This window comes from Carcharhinus amblyrhynchos, chromosome 1 (assembly GCF_965287045.1).
Source record: "Carcharhinus amblyrhynchos chromosome 1, sCarAmb.v2.hapA, whole genome shotgun sequence".
In the NCBI taxonomy this organism is placed as follows: Eukaryota; Metazoa; Chordata; class Chondrichthyes; order Carcharhiniformes; family Carcharhinidae; genus Carcharhinus; species Carcharhinus amblyrhynchos.
Genome location: NC_137324.1, coordinates 107450715 through 107476083, shown reverse-complemented (window position 1 = coordinate 107476083; position 25369 = coordinate 107450715). Strand labels below are relative to the sequence as shown.

The following is a 25369-nucleotide window of genomic DNA, read 5'->3' as shown; positions in this document are numbered from 1 at the left end:
TCAAGATTATGTGTGACTCCAGACCTACAGCAATGTGGTTGACTCTTAACTGCCTTCTGAAATGGAGTGGCAAGCCACTCAGTTTAAGTGAAATTAGGGATGAGCAACAAATGCTGGCCTTGCCAGTAATGACCACACCCCATGAAAGAAAAACTAAAAAAAAAACTCAGTTATGGCAGACTTTTAAGAGGCTATTAAGAAATACAGAATCATAAATCTTGTTGAAGGCATTCTTACAATTCATGCATATTAGATCCACTATGTTTCTTCTTTGAACCATCTCTGTTACCTCCTCAAAGTGCTTGTGCTTTATCAAATATAACCATTCCTGGATGCATGGTAATTTCATCCTTAATGCTCTCTTCCACAGTTTTTAAACTAACTAATCTACAGTTCTTCAATTAGTTCTGTCCCCCCTTTTTAAAAGAGAGTGCCAAACTGTCCTCATTTGTCAATTTTATTTCAGCTATAATTATCCTCATCTTCTTAAAGCCTATCTTAATACGAGTGTATGTCAGTAATGGTTATCCAAAAAATAGACCTGATGATCTCGTTGTATGGCACTTTATGCCATCCACATCATTTGAAAAAGTGGAAACACTGGTTCAATAGCTATATACGCTGACACCATTGGAAGACTTGCAGCAACAACATAACCTTCTTGGCATAGGTTCATCAGTATCTGTTTACTGTTCTTCAGCTGCCACCTTCAGTTCAGTTTAGGCATAATAAGAGACTGAAAGGGCATAGGCTATATACAGTAATTATATCAGTGCCACCTAGAATTGAGGTGTTACGCAACTTCAATTTGTGTCATGATTGACGTACCACACAAATAAATGGAAGAGCATACTTATCTTTATATCACTCCGTGTTTTCTAAGAGTTTGCCTTTAATCTTTGCTTTTGTATTTTAAACTTACATGTATAAAGCTAATTAACTCAAAAAAGGGGTTGTGGAGTGAGTGTATTTGGAGGGGGGGGTGGGATAGTTTGCACGGCGAGGGAGAGAAAGTATGGGCCCTGGTGCTTCTCCTGTTTGTGAGCCACTTATTCTGCCCCAACCCCACCACATTTCAACCCTCCCTCTCTCTTTTAGATTGACTATTCAATTTACCAAACACAGAAAGGTCCCAGTAAAATGATAACATCCATTGTTGACATCTGATTACAAATATCATCCAATATAATTGCAGCAAGGGTCATAAATTTAAGGGCATCAATGATATAATGTAGTATTAATTTATATGTGCCCTATAGGTGATCCACCATGACAATTAAAATCAGAAAGTACAGATTTTACTTCAACTGCATCATGCAATGTTGTTAACTTCACAGAAAAGATACCCTATTAGTTTATAAGATTGTGCAGACAATAACACTCATTTTGTTGACTGCATTAGCCCTCATTAATATGTTGTGCACATTTCATCATATGGATATGGTAACAGTAAATTCATATTTGAGGTCAAGATTCAGTAATTGCAGATACACTGCACCAAGATCTTTCTCCATTCTTGCTTAAATGTGCTGTGCCGGAAGAAATAAGCCTTGGAGCTGCAAACAGAATTGCGGATGTCACTGAATGAATCAGGAGTCTCCTCATCCCAAATTCCTGGAAAATCGGGGGAGGCCAAACCCCACTGCCCACCTGTTGTGGGGCTCAATCTTGAGTGGACACTTCTAACTGGCACTATGTCGCCTGCAAATGATGACATATCTTGCATGGCCATGTTGCATGAACAACAGATTGTTTATTTTATGATATTAAATATACAAATAAAAAATGTCTTTATGTTCACATTTCAACTTTATCAGAATTAACTAATTGATATATAATCAAATAAATCTGGGTGTTATCATACATGAATTTCAGAAAATTAGAATGGAGGAAATAAGGAAGGTAAATGGAATCTTGGCATTTATTGCTAAAGGGATAGAATATAGAAGTATTAAAGAGTAATAAAGCATTAGTGAGACTGCACTTAGAATATTGTGTACAGTTTTGGTCCCTTGCAAAGGGATATAGTTGCATTGGAGGTAGTTCAGAGGAAGTTCACTAGATTGATTCCAAAGATGAGGCATTTGACTTACGAACAAGATTGAACAGTTTAGATCCATACTCCCTGAAGGTTAAGAGAATGAGGGATCAAATTGAGGTGTACAAAATGATAAGGGGATTTACAAAGTAGATGTGGAGAAGATGTTTCCTCTTGTCGGGCAGTCTAGAACAAGATGTCCTTATTTTAGGATGAGGGGTAGCAGTTTTAAAACGGAGATGTGGAGAAATTATTTTTCTCAAAGGGTCGTGAGTCTGTGGAATTCACTACTTCCGAAGCGTGGTGGATGCCAGAACTTTGTGTAAACTTAAGAGGTGGACAGATTTTTAATTAGTATGTGTTTAAAGGGCTATGGTGAACAGAGAGCTAAGTGGAGCTGAGATCAGCCATGATTGTGTTAAATGACAGAGCAGCTCAAGGGGCTGAATTGCCTATTCCTGCTCCTAGTTCTTATGACTTTTATGATGCATAATTGAATTGGCACAATGAATAACTTGCCAATTGTACATTTTGAGAACGTAAGTAAAAAGGACCCAGAGTAAGCCATTTGATCATCCAAATCTAGTCTGCCATTCAGTAAGATCATGAGGTGTCACACAGGATGGCACAGTGGTTAGTGCTCACAGTGCCAGAGACCTGGGTTTGATTCCTGACTTGGGTCACTGTCTGTGAAAATTTTCACAATAATTTCATTGCAGTGTTAATATAAGCATACTTGTGTTACTAATAAAAAAGCTTTAAAAGATACCAGGTTATAGTCCGCAGGTTTATTTGAAATCACAAGCTTTCAGAACACTGCTTCTTTGTCAGGTGAAGGAGCAGCACTTCACCTGACTGAAGAGCAGTGCTCCGAAAGCTTGTGATTTCAAATAAACTGTTGGACTATAACTTGGTGTTGTGTGACCTCATCTTGTCCGTCCCAGTTCAACACCGGCGTCTCCACGTTACAGTAAGATTATGGCTGATCTTTTGACTTAACTCTCTGCACTATCCCATATCCCTTAATTCTCTTTGTACCCAAAGATATCTCCATCTTAAATATACTCAATGACTGACAATTCACAGCTCTCAATAGGAGAGGATTCCAAAGATTAACCATGAATCCATTGAGTGGAGAAATTTATTTTCATATCAGTCCAAATAGCTGACCCCTTTTTCAGAGACTGTGGTTCCCCATTTCTGACTCCCCAGTCACTGAAATTGTTACCCAGCCTCTCTCCTGTCAAATCATTTAAGAATTTTATATTTCAATTTATTCACCCATCTCATTCCAAATTTTAATGGGTAAAGGCCTAATTTACTCAATTCTTGCAAAGTAATTCTTTCTGACTAGGAATCATCTAGTGAACCTTTGTTGTGTATTCTCTTGAAAATGAATGCATCTTTCCTTTGCTGAAGAGACCAAAACTGTATATGGTACTGCAAGTGTGATCGTGCCTTATATAATGGTAGTAAGATATCTTTACTTGTATACTCTGTTTCCTTTTATAACAAAAGCAAACTCAACATTTGCTGTCCTAATTACTAGCTGCACAAGTATGTTAACTTTGTGATTTGTCTGAAAAGAAAAGAAGATATTTTAAAGAAATTTAGCAAAAAAGACCCTGAAAATAATAACCTGAGATAATAATTACAGAAACCGAATGGCTGCTGGAGAGGTTTGAGGGAATCATCTGATAGACAGTGGTATCCAAGTCGAACAACATGCTGGTCCTTGTGAGAGCCCCAAATACAGTTACAAGAAATATATTAGATTAATTTTACATTGCTGTGTTTCTTTCAGGGGAAGGATTCCACAACTATCACCACACATTTCCATTTGACTACTCGACAAGTGAGTTTGGTCTCCAGCTGAACCCAACAACATGCTTTATTGATTTCATGTGTTGGCTTGGCCTGGCAAGTGACCGAAAGCGAGCCTCTAAGCAGATGATTCAAGCACGCAAATTGAGGACTGGGGACGGGAGCACTTAAAAGAAACACAAAGAAAATCTCAAAGTCCTTATGAAGATTTCAATCATTTAAATTTGCTGTTATTTTAACTTGGAAATATAGTCATTGCATTTCAAGCTTGTGACAATGACAATGCATCTAGCTTTATTGCAGTTTAATTTTTTTCCCTGCTTAACACTTTCTAGTCCATGCAAGTCAAAAGCATCCTTGAGTGCATTCACTATATTTTGCAGACTGCAGAAAGGCATATTTAATCTGCCTGCCATGGTCTGATTATAATAAGTGACAGCAGATGTGCCATACTGTCCTACAGTACCTAATGGTGAAACTGTATATCAATCAAGTTTCCTTTGCCTTCAGGAGACTTTGGATTCAGTTAAGACATCAATATAATGGATTAATGAAACAGGTTTGTGAAATGATTCCTACTCTAGAAAGCTGAAGCAGTAGTCTTGCAACATAAATTCAGAATCATGGGCTTGAAAGGGTTAAGCTACATTAATTTATTTTAATGTTAATGCCAGTGATGTTGATAATTTCCTACTTTTTCAGTTTATTTGAATCCATGTCAATTTTGTACAAGAAAGTAGTTACTGAGGGGAAGTGAAGGGTCTTGAAACTTTGATGTCTATATGTATAAATGATTATTAAGAATCTTTGTATAATTTAAAACAAAACAGTTTTATTTATTCTGATGTGGTGTTGGAGTGGAACATTGCTGTTCTCCTTAGGTGCCTCTGGTATGAAGAATTGTTGGAGAGGAAAAAAGGAATCTTTTTATAAGGTTTATCAGCTGTGGCACATATTGTGTTTAGGAAATATATTGGTGACTCTTTACTTTCTTTTTGAGACCAAATCATTTAAATCTAATTTACAGAAGTAGACCTCATGTACGTATGAACATATGAATCAAGGCCAGCTGAAAACTACTTTCCTTACTGGGAAGGAGTAAACACAGGGTACAAACTACAGGAAATTTGGGAAACACTCAGAAAATCTTTAATATTCAGTTCTTAGACTGTTTCCTGATTTAGTTAACCTTCTGGTTGCTCTATCCCTTGCTGCTTGTTGAAACAATTTTTTTATTTGGTTATGGTTAGGAGCAATTATGTATTAGACATCTAAAAATTTAAAATCAAAATTGTTAACTAACTTTTAAGGGGCATTAGCAGTTTAGATATGCTGGATATTAATTTCAGTAACACATTGAAAATGTTCTCTGCCCCATAGTACATTTATGCCACAGTTGACAGTGAGCTCCAGGCAGTGTTTCATTGGTGCAAATGACTATCATAACTCAGCTTGTGCCTCTACTGTTCAAACTCTGTAAAGGAAGTTGCTCCTGTTTTGTTACCAATGAGATGGCTGCTATACATACTGTGTGTGTGTGTGCTTGTGTTTGTGTGCGAGAAGGGAAATTGGGGAGAGGGAGGAGGGGAAATGCAAAGAGCACAAGCATGTGATAATGTGCAATAAATAAGTCATGCAGCAACACTTTAGGATATCACAGCAACACTTTATGATATTATAGCAACTCAATGTCTGTCTGTTCCCATCTCTCTGGTGATCTCACAAACATTGAACTATTTAATTAAGTGTAAAATAATAAATGTAAGATGAGTCTACGTCCTTTCCTGTTGATAGAATCAGTGTGCCATTTCAAAATACCAAGACTGTGTTAATTCTGTTAAACCTTATATAATCCATTTGTCCTATATTTTGTGACAGTATTTCTCAGTAATCAGTTAAATGCCTAATTTGTGGGTTAAACGGTGTATCTATTGTTTTCTATTGTATTCTTTATCAATGATAAAACAGGAGATTACCTGAAATATTTTCTGTTAATATGAATAAACCAAAGTTTGACCTTGCAATTACTTATGGATTTGACCACAGTTCAATAAATTTTAAAAAATACAGTACTGATGAGTAGAGAGAAAGATCAACTCAGATATAAATAATTTTTTAATGAAATTAATCACATGATTTGTTTGAGTCTATACCTGTAACCATCACATGACTAAATTGCCTGACTACCAAGTAGAGACCAAATGTCTTTCCCAGGAGAATATTGGGAAGAGTGTTTACTGGACCATTCTTGTGCATCACCTAGTTGCCTATAAAAGAAAAGTACATTGACTAAGGCATCAACAATCCTGCTTTCCCTTTCATCCACAATTGGTGCCTGATCTGGGAATCTAGTAAGGGGGAAAGGGAGCAGAAAATAATTTGAATAGGTTTTTTTCAGTGAATAGGTGAACCATTTGGACCAGATGGGTCCCAAGGTTGTAGCCTGTGTTAAATTAGCTGATCTCAGCCAAAGTGCATGTAGTGGGAGGATTCCAATTAATTCAGTTGCTGGAATTTTACCACCTGAGGCGTGTAAGAACCCAATCTGAGGCTAACAGAGAATGTTGTTCTGCGAGCCGTTAAAATTCGAGCAATTGTACCTGCAATAAGAAGGAGAAAATTTGATCTTATTTCTGCTCCCAGTTGCCCTCCTATGACCACCCCCCAACTTCCCCCACCTGTATTGAAACTGCAAAAAGTGCAAATCAGGTAAAAGCACAATACTGCGGATGCTGGAATCTGAAACAAAAACAGAAAATGCTGGAAAATCTCAGCAGGCCTGACAGCATCTGTGGAAAGAATACAGCCAACGTTTTGAGTCCGAATGACCCTTTGTCAGAGCAAAGAGCAAAGAAATCGGGTTTTGGCTCCACTGTGATGTTTCCCTGGCCAATGCACTGCGACAGCACTGGTCAGAATCCGGAAGAAAATAATGGGGTTGATGGATCTCGTTTTGGCCCAGACTCCTCATGAGATGCTGAGAATTTTGCACTCCATAATTCTTACTGTCCTGAATTCATTCCTCAGGATGCAGCCCATAGTAAATACACTGAGCAGACTATCAATGAATAGTTTACCTTGGTAAAATTGGAGCATGATGTTCAAAAACTAGAAGACAAAATCACGAGGGCAGATAGAAGAAGTCATTTCACAGGCTGGGAATGAATTTTCTCCAGCATGTAAAATGACCAAGTGGAAACCTTGGGAAGTGTTAATAGAGGAAGCCTCTCACAATCAACAGAAATGGCCACTTTTAAACTTTATGCAAATTACATAATTTTATTTAAGAAATCATGTTATCTATTCTATCAATTCTAACCTGTATAGGTATTATTAAAATGAATCTCTTAAACAAAAACACCTCACAATGATGAGGCTAGTGCATGAGTATATATTTTAAGCAGGAAATTCTCTGTAAATTATTCAAATGGTTTGTCAGTCAGCCAATTCAATTCACCTGAAAGAGACCAAAATTTTTTTATTTAAAGTCTGACATGCTTTGTCGAATTGAACATTGATATGAACTTCTTTTGAATGTTCTCCATGTCTGGCTGCTATCAGCATATTGAACAGTTTAAGTTGACATAGGATGCCAACAAAATATATTAGAAAATATTTAGTCATTGAAGCATCACATGTTTTTCTTCGCTAGTTTTGCCATTAAGTATGGTTGGTTTCCTTAACTCCCCAACCAAGTTCTTGGAGTTGAATGCTATTAAACGCACTTCAAGTGAGTTTGTTAAGAATGCCAAAACTTGACTTGAATCCAGCCGCCACCTTTCTGTTAGTATATCAATCCTAACACCAACTTGCTGTCGTGCTGGGTAGTCCTATGCATGGTGACCAGTGATTGTAGTCATGGAGTAGTATGTATTATTACCTGCTATTGATAGTTAGAAGTACATTTATTCTAGCTGGAGGTAACATAAGAAGTTGAGAAATGACACAATTACAAAGCACTCTACACCCCAAACCTGGAGATGGTAGGTGTGATGATGTGACAATGAATTGTGGAAAGGAAGATGTTTTTAAGTGCAAACTTTCTTTCATATGTATTTCTGCAAATCTAACTTCGGCTGATTTATACTGTACACTCTGAGAAATGTCAATTCTACAGCACATTCTTCATTTGCAGTATTTACTAAATGAACTGTAAACATAATTGAATTTTGTGTTGGTTTCATTTTGCTTATAAATGAGGGTACTGTACTCATGAAAAATATGCCACATGTATGTGGAAAAGAAGTCTTGTACAAATTCATTCTATGGACTTGTATCCAACTTTAGTTTACAGGAGCCAATAGATAATTAAACATAAATCTGTATATAATTGTGCTTTGCATAATTAATTCAATAAGAGACCTATCTATACTAACCTTGACCAGTGCTCCTAATGTCAGATCTTGGCTATAAATCCATACTTGGAAAGGCTTGGGGTATAAATATTTTGATGCATTTCCCACTAAACACCATTTGCCAAAATAACTAAGAGAAGGCAAAGATGAATGGAAATACCCAAGCAAAGTGTGGAACAACTCCAAATGCGCCACTGTACTCAACCTCAAGGAACATAAATGCACAAGCAATTTTGCAACCCCAAGTAAATATCAGGTTCGACTCACTTAGTTTGGATGAGTTACTATTACTTTATCAGCAAATAAATATCATCTTTTCTGAGGTCCTTGTGGTAGCAAAAAGCCATTAACCTGCCAAATAATAGAATGTTCTGTGAAACAAAACAGAGTTCTTGCAAAATAAGGAAACATCTTGAAAACTATTTCCATTTATTCATTACAGCATTTTGCTTAATTGCCACCACCTTCACCACCTGCCTTCCCCTCACGTAAACCCCAGTACTTGTACTGTTGGGAATGCCAATATACCTGGCTGTCCTGAACTGAATCCTGTGGTGTTAGATTCTGGTGAAATTACCTGTCCAAGCTCCTAGTAAAAACAGAAGTAGTCTCGTCATATGATTGCATAGAATATCAGATCCTGCATTTTTGTATTTATTCATCATTACCATCACTGCATTATGCTCACAAAGCTCATGGAAGGCACACCTGCACTTTTTAAGCAATTTTTAAAAAAAGAGATTTGGAATTTGGTCTGTGAAAATAAAAATTAAATGGGAACAAAGGCCATAAAATAACCTGTCTACCCGGTTGACCAATTTGTTGCAGCAAATATTGTTTGCATACTACAAAGTTTAATGCACTCTCATTTACTTAAAATGTAGAGTTTGAAAAAGGTTTAAAATAAATACTGCTGAGTTTGCCTTGTCTCTGGTGTTTGTGTTACTTGTAATGGTCAACCTTCTGACCATTGTAACAAAGAGGTTTGCTTCACTCAAAAATTCTCTCCTTGAGCGTGGGAAGTGCAGTCTGTTGCTGGAATTTAGCATTACAGACTACAGCAGCCCTCACTTCCTCGTTTAAGCAGCTGTCCAGTACATGGACCTGAGCAATATATATTGACAAGAGGTCATTTGGTGATAAAGGACATCAAAGCCAAGTTGATATCCACATGCTTGCTCTGTTCAGTGAAGACCTCAGGATATTGGTGTCAATCTTGGCTGATTTCCCCTGCCCCCTGCCAAGCTCAGGATAGCAGCCAAATGTAGCAACCCTTTTGCTGCTCCAGCTGAAATAGCCAACTCTGAGGGCTGGGAAATAAGCTTGGGCTCTTCCCAGTCTCTACACTTCTGGATGATGGCCTAGTAGTATTGATTCAGAACTTCAGTTAATGTTCTGGGGACCTGGGTTTGAATCCCATCTCGGCTGGTGGTGGAAATTAAATTTAATAAAAAAATACGGAATTAAGAATTTACTGATGACCATGAAACCATTGTTAATTATCAGAAAAACTCATGTGGTTCACTGATGCCTTTTAGGGAAGGAAATCTGATCTGGCCTACATGTGACTGTAGAGTCATAGCAATGTGGTTGACTCTTAGGCAACTAGGAATGGGCAATTACTGCTGGCCAACCAGCAATGCCCATGTTTCTCAAATGAATTTTAAAAATGTACATTATTTGCCTAATTAACACCTAAAGCAGCAGCTGCTCTACTTTCTTCTGCAGGAATAACTCAAGGGAAATGAAAGACAGTAATTTTAAAATCTTTATTTTAAAAAAAGTAAGAAGTCTCACAACACCAGCTTAAAGTCTGGTTTATTTAGTATCATGAGCTTTTGGAGCACTGCTCCTTCATCTGGAGGGTGCCACTAAGCCACCCAGGTACCTGATGTACCTATGTCTGGTGTGGTGCCAGATGCATTGGCAGCATGTCTGAACAATTGGCTGAATCAGACAGCATGTTCTTTCAGTAGTTTGTAATAGGTGCAAACTATACTCAACCAGCCTATGCTTGCAAAACCCAAAACAAAATGTCTACAGTTAGATATACTTCATTTATTAATGTCACAAGTAAGTTTACATTAACACTGCAATGAAGTTACTGTGAAAATTCCCTAGTTACCACACTCCGGCGCTTGACTGAGGAAGAATTCAGCATGGCCAATGCACTTAACCAGCACATTTTTTGCACTGTAGGAAGAAATTAGAGCATGCAGAGGAAACCCATTAATTGCCTGTTAGTCATCAGATACTATTCTCTTGTATAATGAGCTTGTACATAGAAAAAATAAATGTATATTATCTCTTTCCAACTTATTTTAATTTGAATTAATGCAATTAATCTGCACCAAGGATTTGATCCTCTCTAAGTTATATTAATATATCCATTATCTCTTCTGTATCTATGTTAAACGTCATTAGATCTTTTTGGATCTCTTCAAATGCCACGTCAACCATGACTTCCTGTTAGTAAATTCTGTCATTACCTGTTAGATTATCATTTGTATCCCTGCACTGCGTGGCCCTAAACCCATTCCTGTCATTTTTAATTAATTGCGATGTTTGTGTGTACAGCATACTTTACTACTTGTTTTTGTATTCCTTGATAATTTAATTTGTAGTTTCTCTTTGTTTTTTTTTACCTTATCTTTTATCCTCATTATCCTGTCCTTTGTGGTGAATGATTTTTTTCTTCAGTTTCAATTTGTCCTTATTTTTTATTCATTTATGTCAATAACCAAAAGAGAAAATGCTGGAAAATCTCAGCAGATCTGGCAACAGGAGAGAAAAGAGCTGACGTTTCGAATCTAGACGATCCCTTTGTGTCAATACTGGCTGGTTTGGCTAGCCAATTCTGCTACGTAGAATCATGAATGGTGATGGACAAAATAGCAGAAGGACTCCGTAAGAATTTCTATGAGCCCAGTGTATAAATGCAAAAAAAAGGACTGCTTCTAAACATTTTTAACCAGAAGTGTTGAATGGATGATGCATCTCTGCTTCATCCTGAGATCCCCACCATCACTAGTGCCAATCTTCAGCCAATTTGATTCTACCAGATATCAAAGAAACAGCTTGAGTGCACCAGTTACAAAAAATATGATAAAGGCAAAATACTGTTCCTCCCAATACATGGACAGCTATTCAGAAAGCTTATTTTAACTAGATCAACACACTGCTCTTCCTCCCATTACACTACCTGCTATACAGTGAGCCTATTTTAACTAGACTACACTGCCTGCTATACAGAAAGACTATTTTAACTAGACCAATACTGCTCTTTCTCCCATTACACTGCCTGCTATACAAAGAGCCTATTTAACTAGATCAATGCACTGCTCTTTCTCCCATTACATTGCCTGCTATACAGAGAGCCTATTTTAACTAGACCAATACACTGACCGCCTGCTGTACAGACTGAAAGTTGCAGCGAGCAGGAACTGACTGAGAGCTTCAATGAGGCCCCACCCTCAGCGCAGACGCTCCAATCGGCTGACAATTCCTTGCCGCCGGGCCCCGCCTCCGATTGTTCGGTAATCTGTCAGTCAGGGCCGGGCTGCCTCCAGGGCTGGCTGCGATTGGCCTGCAGCTCGGCGGGGGCGGAGACTGTAAGTCACCGGTTGCCAGGTGAGAGGGCGGCGCGAGCGCTGGGTGGCACCGCCGGTACCTGCAGATAGTGCCTCTGAAGGGCAGCATCCTCCTGGTGTCGGAACAGTGACCACCACTGACAGACCCATAGTCAAACACTGTCGCTGTTCTCAGTTTGTCAGAACACCGATGAGCTTTCTCCGCACAGGTGACTTTATAGTGCGCCTCCGCATTTGAAATTCGTCCGCAACAATAAGAGAGCTTGTGTACATTGTGATGTGAGGGCAGGAGTCACAGACTTTTTTGGTATATGTGAGAAATAACAAACTAAAGGAGGGAAGCCTGATTGCAGTAAATAACTTGAGTGGTGTGCCTCACTAATTGGAGTAGTACAGAAACGAACTATGAGCTGTGGTTTATTTAAGTATTATTGTTTATCCCTGAGGTTTGTCCCGTTTGGATCCCTGGTCCTCATCAAGAGTCAGGCAAGTTTGAAAGTAGAACTTCTGATGACAAAGCCATTGTTTCAAGCTGTGTGTTATTGTCGATAAAAGGAGCCTCGGTGAAGGATCACCCTGACTGGAAATGTTGGTCCTATTCTCTCTCATAAGAACATAAGAAATAGGAGCAGGACTAGGCCATCTAGCCCTTCGAGCCTGCCCCGCCATTCAATAAGATCATGGCTGATCTGTCGTGGCTCAGTTCCACATTCCCGCCCTCTCCCCATAACCCTTAATCCCCTCTCTTATCAAAAACCCATCAACCCGCGTCTTAAAAATATTTAGCGAGGCAGCCTCCACCACCTCAACGGGCAGAGAATTCCAGAGATTCACCACCCTTTGAGTGAAGAAGTTCCTCCTCAACTCCGTTCTAAACCACCCCCCCTTTATCTTGAGGCTGTGCCCCCTAGTCCTACTGTCTTTTTTTGAGCGGGAAGAGTCTCCCCACCTCTATCCTATCCATCCCATTCATCATCTTATACGTCTCAATGAGATCTCCCCTCATTCTTCTAAACTCTAACGAGTACAAGCCTAGTTTATTCAGCCTCTCCTCATAGCTCAACGCCCTCAACTCTGGTATCAGCCTAGTAAACCTCCTCTGCACTCCCTCCAAGGCCAAAATATCTTTGCGCAGGTGCGGCGCCCAAAACTGCACACAGTACTCCAGCTGTGGCCTCACCAATGCCCTATACAGCTGCAGCAAGACCTCCCTACTTTTATATTCAATCCCCCTCGCTATGAAGGCCAGCATCCCATTCGCCTTCCTGACCACCTGCTGCACCTGCAAGCTGGGTTTTTGCGACTCATGCACAAGGACCCCGAGGTCCCTCTGCACCGTCGCCTGCTGCAGTTTTTCGCCACGTAAGTAATAGTCCTTCCTACCATTATTCCTACCAAAGTGGACCACCTCACACTTGCCAACATTAAATTCCATTTGCCATTTCCTGGCCCATTCACCCAGCCTATCTAGATCCTTCTGCAGACTCTCCACACCCTCCGCACAATTTGCCGTTCCCCCAATCTTGGTGTCATCAGCAAATTTCGACACCCTATACTCGGTTCCCTCCTCCAGATCATCTATATAAATGGTAAAAAGCTGAGGCCCCAGCACCGACCCCTGGGGCACTCCACTAGTCACCATCCGCCAATCCGAATAGCACCCGTTGACCCCCACTCTCTGCCTCCTATTTGACAACCAATCCTCTATCCACGCTAACACCCTACCCCCAACTCCATGTCCCTCGACCTTCTACAATAACCTCTTGTGAGGTACTTTGTCAAACGCCTTCTGAAAATCCAGAAAGACCACATCCACCGGCTCTCCTCTATCCACCGCCCTAGACACATCCTCATAGAACTCCAGTAAAGATGCTGTCAGCCTTACTGAACTTTTCCAGCATTTTCTGTTTTTGTTTAAGGTTGATGAGTTAATCTGGTTTATGACTAAATCATTATGAGTGAGGATGTTATGAAGCCGAGGAGTTCGGTGATGAATTGATCTGGTTGACTCTGTTTGAGTTGATTTGATTTATTATTGTCACGTATCGGCGTACAGTGAAAAGTATTGTTTCTTGTGCGCTATACAGACAAATCATACTATTCAGAGAGAAGGAAAGAAGAGAGTGCAGAATGTAGTGTTACAGCCATAGCTAGAGTGTAGAGAAAGATCAACTTCATATAAGGTAGGTCCATTCAAAGGTCTGATGGCAGCAGGGAAGAAGCTGTTCTTGAGTTGGTTGGTACTTGACCTCAGACTTTTGTATCTTTTTCTCGATGGAAGAAGGTGGAGGAGTGTATGTCCGGGGTGCGTGGGGTTGTAATTATGCTGGCTGCTTTCCTGAGGCAGCAGGAAGTGTTAACAGAGTCAATGGATTAGGGGCTAGTTTGCATGATGGCCTGGGCTTTGTTCACGACCCTTTGTGTTTTTTTTTAAAATCTTGGTCAGAGCAGGAGCTATACCAAGCTGAACATATAACCAGATTCTTTACTCTGGATTTTAAAAGCCCTATTTTTACTGGCATGAATTCATGATTTTGTAAAACCACATTTTAAAGTAATATTATCAAAATATCTTTACATGCAACAATAGAGTTTGCTACATATAGGAAAATTATAAGTCAATTATTTGTACTTGTCTTTATGCTAATACTCTAATTAGCATTAGCTGAGGTTGATAGTGTACATTAAATTGTGGAGAGTGTTGTCCTCTGACTTGCATCCAGTGAGAAATGGTTTCACACCATTAATCTCTCTTGGGACGTATGCAGTCTGTAGTGAAGAAACTTTCATCTCTTGTTCTGGATTTGAAGCTGGCTGTTCGAGATAAAAGGATTATGTGCCTCAATCAGTGTGTCATTTAATGTTGCATTTTTCTGTAGTTCTAAAACCTGACTGTTATGCTATTATTAACATTATACTTTTTCACTTTGCCTACCTGGTCCATGCATTATATGTTCCTGTTTCATGTATAGCTGCCTACACCTCTATTCTGTTCCAACAATGCCAACTTGTGTTCATATACTATCTTTAATGAAAAAAAAAGATGGTGTACTCAGCTAAGGGGTAAGATATAAAGGGATTGACAATGTAGTAGGTGCCCTTCAGTGAAAGAAAGTTTATAGAAGAGATAATTGAGAGGTTTTTGAAACTAGGGTTTTAAGAAGATTTTTAAAGTTAGAAAAACAGGTGGAGGTATTCAGTGTATGAATTCCAGAGATTAGGGCCAACATAACTAAAAGCTGTCAGCAGTAATTTTTGCAAAGAATTACACAAGATATATGCCCAAAAATGGGTCATTCGGCTCAACCAGTGTTTAGGCTCTACCAGCCTCCATCCATCTTTCCTCCTTTAAATGCACCATCTAGTCCCTTCTCCCTCATTTTCTTGTTTAGCTTCCCCTTAAAAACATTGGGTGGAATTTTCCCATCCCACCTGCCACGGGAATTGTAGTGGGTGGGACATAGACCATGCAAAGGTGTGTTGATCTTGGGCGGGATTTTCTGGCCTTGGAGTGAGCATGGCCAGAAAACCCCTCCCACCTATACAATTCATTTCAGCCACTCTCTGTGCTAGTAAGTTCCACATTCTTACTACTTTTGGATAAAGAAGTTTCTTCTAAATTCACTATTAGATTCATTGCTGACCATCTTATGTAGGTGGCATCTAGTTGTGCTCTTTCCCACAAAAGGAACCACTCTGCAACTAATCTGTAAATTTCCTGATATGTATGTTTACATAGATGATACCACAAACATCTCTGCATCCTTTCTCGTGCCTCTGTATCTTTTTTATAATGTAGCAACCAGTACTCCATGCAGTACCATGTGTCTTGGGAGGAAATAGAGGTAGCTTTAAATAATTTACATTTGTTAGCTTTACGTAAGTTTAATTTTGTGTTTCTGTAACTGTGTGTTAAGAAAGGGTTAAGAACTTCAATTTAATCACTTTAAAAGATGCCTGTACTGTGATGATGATTTGATAATAAAACAAATAGGGTTTAAAGTAAAAGTCAGCAGTTGCTTAACAACCAGAGGCCACACTGAGACAGCAAAGGCAGTTGAGTCAGATAATGCATCCCAGTCCCTGCGGTGCCCAGCGGGCACGGAAGGCGTTAACGGTACCCTCGGTCACTGCATGCTCCTTTTCCAGGGATACCCGGCTGCAAATATAGCTGTGAGGCAGACAGTTGGATCAGATGATCCTCTCGGCCACCAGTTGCCTAGACCTGTAGATGGCACACTTTGCCAGGCCTATGATCAGATTCATGAGAAGATCCCCCTGCCTACCCCATCCCTGTCCAGACTAGCTGTCCATAGATCAGGAGCGTGGGATTGAAGTGCAAACAAAGCATCAACAAAAGGTTTTTGAGGAAACTGAAAAGGGAGTGCACTCCATAACATTCAACTTAGGCATGGTTCACTCCACAAGGTTGCAAAAAGGGCAGGTCGCTTGGGAGGCTGTGAACCAATTTAATCTTTTGTTGTACAGAACTGCTGTATGCACCACCCTCCACCCCAGGTCCCCAAGATAGTAGGGAAAGATCCCTCCATAGAGGACCTCCATTGGAGTCCTCTGTTGCCTGGTGATGACAGGGCCTGCCTGGAGGTGGATCCTTGATGATGGAATCCAAAAGAAAATATTGTTTGGGCCAAGATTCCATAGTGTGCTCTTCAAGAGGAGAGGTTGGAAGCCCTCCTTTGGAAGACAGAGCTCCAATGAGACCAGTTGGCTCACGGTGTGACAAGCATCTAGGGGGCAATTGAGGGGATGTCAGCAAATGTTGTATTGGGCAGTATCTGTCACTTGGTTTCAGTCTGACCACATTTCGCCTATTGGTTTACTCAGTCCATGTGTGCTACTGAGAACATTAGAGTGTAAGCTAGAATTTGTAATTTGTATTATCCTTACGTATCAGTAAAGATATAGTTGAGGTGAAAGTCTTTTCTTGTTTAACAACTGTTTTAATCATTTTGTACAAGTTTGTGCATATATCTGTAAAGGAAGAGCTGGGGTGAATGAGTGGTGTATTAATCTTGCTTAAGTATACGTTATTGTACTTCAGTACAAGTTCATTTTCAGTCCTCCGACCCGTTGATGACTCTGTTCATCCATATATCTAAATAAAAAAAAGTGTTAGGATTTATCAAGCAAGGTTATATCCTGGGATTTGATTTGCCTAGTAGTAACATCAGCCGGGATCTTGACAGTCTTCTAATTAAGGTTTGATATGCATTTGACTTAACTTCCCTACTTTCCAATTCTGTCTCTCCAGAAACGAAGCTACAGCTACTCCAGCTCCCAGTCCTGATTTTGCTGTAGTCATATCTCAGTAATCCCTTCTCTGTCTATTCCTTCCCAACATATGACCTCCAGTTCCTCTGTTTTATTACAGGCAGTGGGTGCATTATTGTACAGGCTAGTTAACTAATTTTTAATATGATTTCCTCTCACTTTATGATTAATCACTTGAATAGAGAATTAAATGTTGCACAATAGATCAAGAATTGGAAGGACATGGGCTTTACATGGTTGCAAAGATTGGTTGTGGAATCTGAGATGAAGATTTTAGTTTTAAAATATTGAGAGAATGGGAGCCACTAACATAATGAGGATAAGGAGAATGAAATGCAGGATGGCATACTGGTAGCTGAGTTTTAGAGAATAGGAGTCTATGATTAGGGTGAACATGAAGATTTCGAAAAAAAATCTTTTTGATTTGATTTATTATTGTCACATGTTTTAGCATACAGTATAAAGTATTGTTTCTTGCACACTATAAAGACAAAACTTACCATTCATAGAGAAGGAAAGGAGATGGTGCAGAATGTATGTCACAGTCATAGCCAGGGTGTAGAGAAAGGTCAACTAAATATAAGGTAGGTCTACTCACAAGTCTGATGACATCAGGGAAGAAGCTGTTCTTGAGTCGGTTGGTACATGACCTCAGACTTTTGTATCATTTTCCCGATGGAAGAAGATGGAAAAGAGCATGTCTGTGGTGCATGGAGTCCTTAAATCTGCTGGCTGCTTTTCCGAAGCGGCAGAAAGTGTGGACAGAGTCAATGGATTAGAGGTTAGCTTGCATGAGTGGACTGGGTATTGTTCATGAACCTTTGTAGTTTTTTCTTGCTGGTACTTTCAATGTCACTGGTTTAGTAAACTTCTCAATGATTTTCCTTCCATTGTTACTTTAATAATTTTATTTGGCATCCTTACAACTTTCTCATCCATTCTGAGATGGATTTAAACCAATGTTCTGTGAGCTAAAAGAATGCCCTAAAACTTTTGCACCATCCAATATTGAAAGTTTTATCAATTGTGGACAATGTGACTTGTTTGCAGTTAAATATGGTGAGATGAATAGATTTTTTAAAAATTATCTTCTTAATAATATTATCATCTTTGTTTCAGAAGGAAGAAAAACATAAGCTAAGAATGTCGAAGTTTCATCACTGGATGTTTCTACCCGTTCTAAGCAGTATTTTTACATCAATTGGACTCTGTATTGTGTAAGATCACTGTGCTAAGTTTTTTTTATATGTCAACATTTTTTGGAAAAATAGGTACTGATTCCAATTGAAATTGATTTGACTTTTCTGACCTTTCATCTTCTTTCTACTGTCTTAATTTTGCCTCAATATTTGACTGATGAACAAGTATTTTGTTGGCACTGAATAGCCACTTAAACCTTCAACATAACAATCAGGAAACATGCGTTCAATACAAGATACAAGTACTCTGGTGTAGGGAACAAAATTGACACCAAAGGCTCACCTCAACCTGGATTTGTCCCTTTCAAATAAGGGGTCTAACACGTGTCTGAGCTCACCTACAAGATTAACTTCCCTGAGGCAGTCAATATTGACACTAGCTGCCCTCAGGGCAATCAAATCTGGATGAGATCTAATTGATTCTTGAGGGGACTGCTGCATGCTCAATAATGTGAAACCTAGAGTGCACCTGACCCCACCTATAAAGCATGTGGGTTGCTGCTGGCCATCCCCATCTTGCTTTTAGTATCCTTTCCATCCACTCTCCCCATTGCCTCATGACTCTCTTCCTACCTTCCCACAGCTGCAGCTTCACCCTACCCCCAACCAGATTGCCTTGATGCCTCTCTCCAAGGTACAGAGTTTGTAGCACATGTTTATAGCACTTATCTGCCTCCTTTTCATTATGATGTTTCTCATTAATTTCTTAACTTATCACACTATTCTATAAGCAGATGTCCCCATTATCTCAGTGCTCAGCCTTAGGTATGGCCATCACTTCTCCTTTTCTCCTCCTTATCCTGTTCAACAGTCAATGTCTGTGAGAGCTGTTGTTATTATAACTGCTAGACTAGCTGCCCCGGAAGTATCCTTGGTCATGGATCCCATCATGCCTGTAGTATTGGCTAAATTTCCCATCATGCTGAGAAAGGGGTCTCATAACTTCTCTTGTCCACTTTTAAAAGTTGTTAACGCTCATAACTACATTTATCTACTTCAAAGATATTAAAGCTCATCTTAATATCAATTTTAATATTGAATTATTATTTCAGTTATCTCATTTTGACATGAACCTGACACGAGACTGAACTTTTCCAGCTTGTAACCCAGACATCACCTAATGGTGTCCCATCAAAAGCTGCATAATTTTTCCCATTAGTTCTGATGAGTTATTTGGCAAATAAAAGTGGGTGGGCCAGGAAAGGTGGTCTTTGCCCACTTAAGTTGCCTGCATTGAATGAAAGGTTTGGGAATCACTGCTTTACTGTAGTAAAATGTCTTAAGGCACTTCTTATGAGCCTTATAAAACAAATGTGACATAGCCACAAAAGGAAATATTGGGACAGTTAGTCATAAAGATAAATTTTAAGGATTGTCTTAAAGGATGAAAGAGAGATGGGAGAGGTTAGTAACGGAAGTTCAGAATTTGGTATGGGTAGATGAAAGCATGGCTACTAATCTTGAAGTAGTTAAAATTGGGGATGCTGAAGGGGCCAGAATAGATAAACATGGGAAGATTGTGAGGCTGATTGGGAAACTGAACTGGACTCATCGTATAAGTACTGTGGCTATAAGAGCAGATCAAAGGTTAGGAATTTTGCTGTGAGTAATTCACATCCTGGCTTCCCAAGGCCTGTCCACTGTCTACAAGGCACAACTCAGGAGTACAATAGAGTACTCTTGCCTGGATGAGTGCAGGTCCAGCCCTGAAGAAGCTTGACACCATCTAGGAGAGAGCAGCTTACTTGATTGACACCCCATTAACCGTCCTAACCATTCAATCCCTTCACCACTGATGCACAGTGGCAGCAGTGTGAACCATCTATTACATGCACTGCAGTGACTCCCCAAGGCTCCTTTGACAGCAGCTTCCAAACCTGCAGCCTCCACTCTCTGAAAGGACATAGACAGCAAATGCATTGTAACACCAGCACCTATCAGCTCCTTCCCAAGACACACACATTGTGCTGATTTGGAACTAGGTCAAAATTCTGAAACTCCCTAACAGCACTGGGTGAACTTGCACTATGTGGACTGCAGTGGTTCAAGAAGGTGGCTTGCCACTGCACTGGGGAATACAGATGGGCAGGAGTTGCTGGCTTAGCTAGCAATGCCCACATACTATGAAAGAAATTTTTAAAAAGGCATATAGCCAATTTCTAACAGCTGACTACTTTTATTTCACCATGGAATATGAACATAAAGAATACCATTTGTAACTTTGGCTATAAATGGATTTATTCCGATTTTTCGGCACAGTAGGGGTCAGGATTTGTGATCTGCCCAGGTTGGTTCCATTGATGGGCAGCATATAAACTTAGTATTGCTACTTTTCGTTACCAATATTGTGGTGTGGACCTGAGACTCTGTCCCCCTGCTGGCGTCCATTGTACCCTACAGGGGCTGGGAAACATCGTGTTAATAGTGCATGGTCTAGCCATCCTGTTCCTTTGAAAGGGAAGCTATAAAGAACAATATTTCTGCAATTTAAAACATGTAAAATTGAACTCCTGGACAGAGGGAGGGTTTCATGCTGATGGATGCAGCACTGGCAGTATTACTAGTGGAGGTAGGCAGGAGGAGGAATGCATCTTCACCACCAACATCTGTCATTGCCCAATTCACCATACCTGCATCACTTATCTCACAGCGTTAAATTACATTCTAGACTTGCACCTAACATTCAGACACACCACCTTTCCCACATTTATTGATACCCGTAGCTTACCTCCCACTGCCTCCACATTCCTCCAGCTAATCAGTCATATCAGTCAAACACAATTAGTGCATTTTACCCTCTCGCTCTCTTGCAGAACAGGGTGACACAGTGGTCACTACTGCTGCTTCACAGAGCCAGAGACCCAGGTTCAGTTCCGGCTTGGGTCACTGTATGTGTGGAGTTAGCACATTCTCTTTGTGTCTGTGTGGGTTTCCTCTGGGTGCTCCGGTTTCCTCCCACAGTCCAAAGATGTGTGGGTTAGGTTGATTGGCCATGGTAAATTGATCTTAGTATCAGAAAGATTAGCAGGGTAAATGTATGGGGTTATGGAATTAGAGCCTTGATGGGATTGTAGTTGCTACAGACTTGATGGGCCGAATGGCCCTCTTCTGTACTGTTGGAACTCAATGATTCCATGAACAAAGTGATGCACAATACATTGGGAGTGAAACAGAAATGGTGGAGCAGTATGGTTCCTTATTCTCTGGGAGTTGGTTTTCTTCACTATGGGACTGACTGTTAATGATGGTGCGGGCTCGTTGGGCCGAAGGGCCCGTTTCCCGTGCTGGGTTGTTCTTTGTTCTTCGACTGTGACAGAGCCTGTATCATTCAGCATTGCTGACAACATTGAGGTCGATGGACTGTATGTTCCTGCCTTGTGCTCCATCTCATGGTGTGACCATGAGTGTTTTGTTTCCCCACGGCATCCCTCCCTCCCTCACACAAACCTTCTTCTGATTGTTCTGCTTCCAGGCACCCAAGATCTGTGCTTACTCTGTCACAGCAGCCCTGGAGCAAAGAGAGAGAACAATAGCACAGCACTGAAGAAATCTTATTGCTTGGTCTGGCATTTACCAGCTTCAATACTGACACTGGTTTCTCTGGGGATGGGATCAGCAAATGGTGAATCTCTGGACATGAATGGGCTGCAGTCAGACCAGGGATTAAGAATAGGTCATTTGCCAGCTCTCAGGATTGCAAAATTGCGGGTAAAGTTTGCTACAGAATTCACAAAAGAAGGCCTTAATGGGGCAGCATGTAGATGAATGCTGATGGGCATGCACACCGAGCTTCTAGTTGCACTGGCTAACATGTCAGACAGCTTCTAACCCCTGTTAAGGAGGATATGAATTTCCCAGCAATCAATGGAAGTAATCATATGACAAGATTTCAGACTTTAAGACTTTTACTGAAACAAACAAACTAAAATTAACATTGATTAAACATTACTTAATGCACTAAAATACAGAAAAGTAACTTCCCTCATTAACTAATTAACACAACTGAAAACCCTAAGCCGCATTTATTCTTGCCGCATAGGGCAGCACAGTGGATAGCACTGCCGCTTCTTAGTAGCAGGGATCCGGATTTGATTCCTGGCTTGGGTCACTGTCTGTGTGGAGTTTGCACGTTCCCCTCATGTCTGTGTGGGTTTCCTCCAGGTGCTCTGGTTTAAAGATGTGCTGGTTAGGTGCATCAGCCATGCTAAATTCTCTCTAAGTATACCCGCGCAGGCAGTGGAGTGAGGCGGCTAGGGGATTTTCACAGTAACCTCCTTGCAGTGTTAATGCAAGCCTACGTGTGATACCAACAAATAAACATTAAATTTTATGCCACATTTTCAGAAGGTATATAGCTTTGTAGATAATGTCAAAAACTCCTCCTAGCTTTCCAACAGGATTCCTCCTTGGTGTCACACCAGGGCAACTCTCCCAGTGCCCCATCAAAAGTCCCTTCACTCAATTTCCTGAGTGCCATCAGTTAGTCTTCCAGTGGCAAGGCATTCTCTGGCAGCTCTTTGGTCTTTAAATCTCAACAGCAGCAGCCTTTTTTTTGGTCTTTCTGGCGGGTCTTTCTGAGTCCGAGATTCTATATCCAATAAGACCAGCTGCCCCTTTTTTGTTTTAACATGTGAAAACTGGTACTTGAGTTTTGAGTTTCTATCCTCATGACAGCCAAATCACATGGGCCTATCTCCAGGCAGAGTTCAATATGATCACCATTCCCCTTTCCAGGACATTCTGTTTTAGCACACAAGTGACTATTTAAAACATAGTAAAAAGTCTGACAACACCAGGTTTTAATCCAACCGATTTATTTGATAGTAAATGCACAAGCTTTCGGGGTTAGTCCCTTCGTCAGGTGACCTTCATTCACCTGACGAAGGGACTAACCCCGAAAGCTTGTGCGTTTACTATCAAATAAATCGGTTGGATTAAAACCTGGTGTTGTCAGACTTTTTACTGTGTTTACGCCAGTCCAACGCCGGCATACCCACATCATATTTAAAACATAACAGCTTTAAAGTAGTGCATTCATACCATCTGCTTCCTAACAGTGATGCTCACTACCAGGAATGCTGATCACAGAATAACTCCACTAGAATACAATAATCTAAACTCTGCACAAACATCAAAAGAGCACTTCAATTGCATTGAATTACATTTTCTTTTTAAAGACAGCAATCCTTTGACCTTTAATTAAAATTGCTTATTACTGCTGTGATGAAATTATTTTAAAACCTGTACTTTGTCTTTTGAGACTGTCCCTGTCCGAATTGAAACAGAAAACCACATATCCAGGTTTATGGGAATGGGAACTGTTTGTTGAATTTCCTGGCTATGACATCAGACTTCTGAGAAATGAACCTCTTCCTTTGGCTATTAAGCTAATTGGGAAAATTGGAAAAGCTGGAAGTTCAGGTTTACATCTGTGATCAGAATAGGCAGGCTCTAAAAGTTCAGTTCTTTTACAATAGAAAGGTAACAGGAGTGTTGCTGGTGGGGGGGCAGTGTGTGAGAGCCAGCGAGGACTGAAACCTAAAAGAAACTATGACCTGTCCAGGCATGCTGAGGAACTGGGTTATTTTTACCAGAATCAACCATGTACAGGGTTATTGAATAGTGGAATGAAGGTGTCTCTAGGAAAGCTGCACAATCAAGTCTGTTGTGACCAAGAGGTAGAGGTTCCACAGGTTTGATTTGTCTTGATTTGTCATTGTCACATGTATTCGTATAAGTGAAAAGTGTTGTTTCTTGCATGATATACAAAGCATACCATACATACAGCAGGAAAGCAGTGCAGAAAGTTGTGTTACAGTCATAGCTAAGGTGTAGAGAAAGATCAACTTAATGCAAGGTAGGTCCATTCAAAAGTCTGATGGCAGCAAGGAAGAAGCTGATCTTCTATCGGTTGGCATGTGTCCTTAGACTTTTGTATCTTTTTCCCAAAAGAAGAAGGTGGAAGAGAGTATGTCTGGAATGTGTGGGGTCCTTAATTATGCTGGCTGCTTTTCCGTGGCAGCGGGAAGTGTAGACAGAGTCAATGGGTAGGAGACTGGTTTGCGTGATGGATTGGGCTTCGTTCGCAACCCTTTGTAGTTTCTTGCAGTCTTGGACAGTGCAGGAACCATACCAAGCTGTGATAAAACCGGAAAAATGCTTTCTGTGGTGCATTTGTGTACTTTGTTGGTGATAATCATACCCATGGAACTCCAGTGGAATAAAGTGGTTGTCAGTGGCTACTTGTGGATCAGACCCTGGGTAATGAAGAATGGTTGAACACTACTAGAGAAAGATAGATATGTAAGAGACATTGAGACTCACCATGGTGCCACATTTGTGCTCTGAGTGCTGCCTAAGAAATCGTTTACTGTTTCTATTGATTACACATTGCATGTTTAATTAATCTTGTTTCTGGTTTCATTATTATAATCTTGTCCATCAGTTTCTTCCTTTGTGGTTGTTTTGGATATTATTGAAATTATTGATCGTAATGGCATTTAATTAGGGGAAATTTTGTGTTGATGGCCTCAGTTGAGTTGAACTGAGACTGTTCAAACTTAGTTCATGAAGAACCTTCTAATTGTCAGGAAGACTTCCATCCCATCAATCTGAGCTGTCTTCAAACCCACATCACAAATTCAATGACTAATTTTTAACTCATTGCATCACCCAGTTCCTAAAACTGTAACCTATTTATCTTGGAGCTATTATCTTTGTGTTTTGAAACGTTATATTTGTTTTTTTTTTGGATGCCTGCTAAATAATTGTTTTATTTTAAACAGGTACATTCTTGCAGTAAAGCACAAAAGGATTTGTTGGCTTAATCTTCCAGAAGGGTCAGAAACTTTATTTTGATTTTATAATTTAATATTTATGCCTGAACATGGATTTGAAATGATACTTGAGTACTTGGCCCCTTAAGTAAGGCAAATTGCACTGTTGGCGCACAAGCATAGAACAGGTATAAACATTTGAGAAGGCTGCCAGCATTCCCATGTTATTTTGAAGTTATGCAACCCCTGTTTATCTATTGTATTCTGACCTGACTTTTGCATAGTTTTGAAATGG

The 25369-nt window shown here is 40.1% G+C and overlaps 1 protein-coding gene, 1 long non-coding RNA gene and 1 pseudogene across 2 annotated transcripts in view; all 3 read left to right on the top strand.

Annotated features, from left to right (window-relative positions):
• LOC145343870 (stearoyl-CoA desaturase 5-like) overlaps positions 1-5926 on the top strand; it is a 55820-nt gene extending 49894 nt beyond the window's left edge. Inside the window, exon 5 of the mRNA XM_080190348.1 lies at positions 3843-5926. Coding sequence (XP_080046474.1) covers positions 3843-4033 — 191 coding nt within the window. The 3' untranslated portion in view covers positions 4034-5926. The remainder of the gene's footprint in view (positions 1-3842) is intronic.
• An 868-nt stretch (positions 5927-6794) lies between these two features.
• LOC145343878 (NADH dehydrogenase [ubiquinone] 1 alpha subcomplex subunit 5 pseudogene) lies at positions 6795-8150 on the top strand (annotated as a pseudogene).
• Positions 8151-11981: 3831 nt separating this feature from the next.
• LOC145343865 (uncharacterized) lies at positions 11982-25140 on the top strand. Its single transcript, XR_013886817.1, has 3 exons — positions 11982-12016; positions 18219-18316; positions 25084-25140. It is a non-coding gene; the product is annotated as an uncharacterized LOC145343865 (long non-coding RNA).
• The last annotated feature ends 229 nt before the right edge of the window (positions 25141-25369 follow it).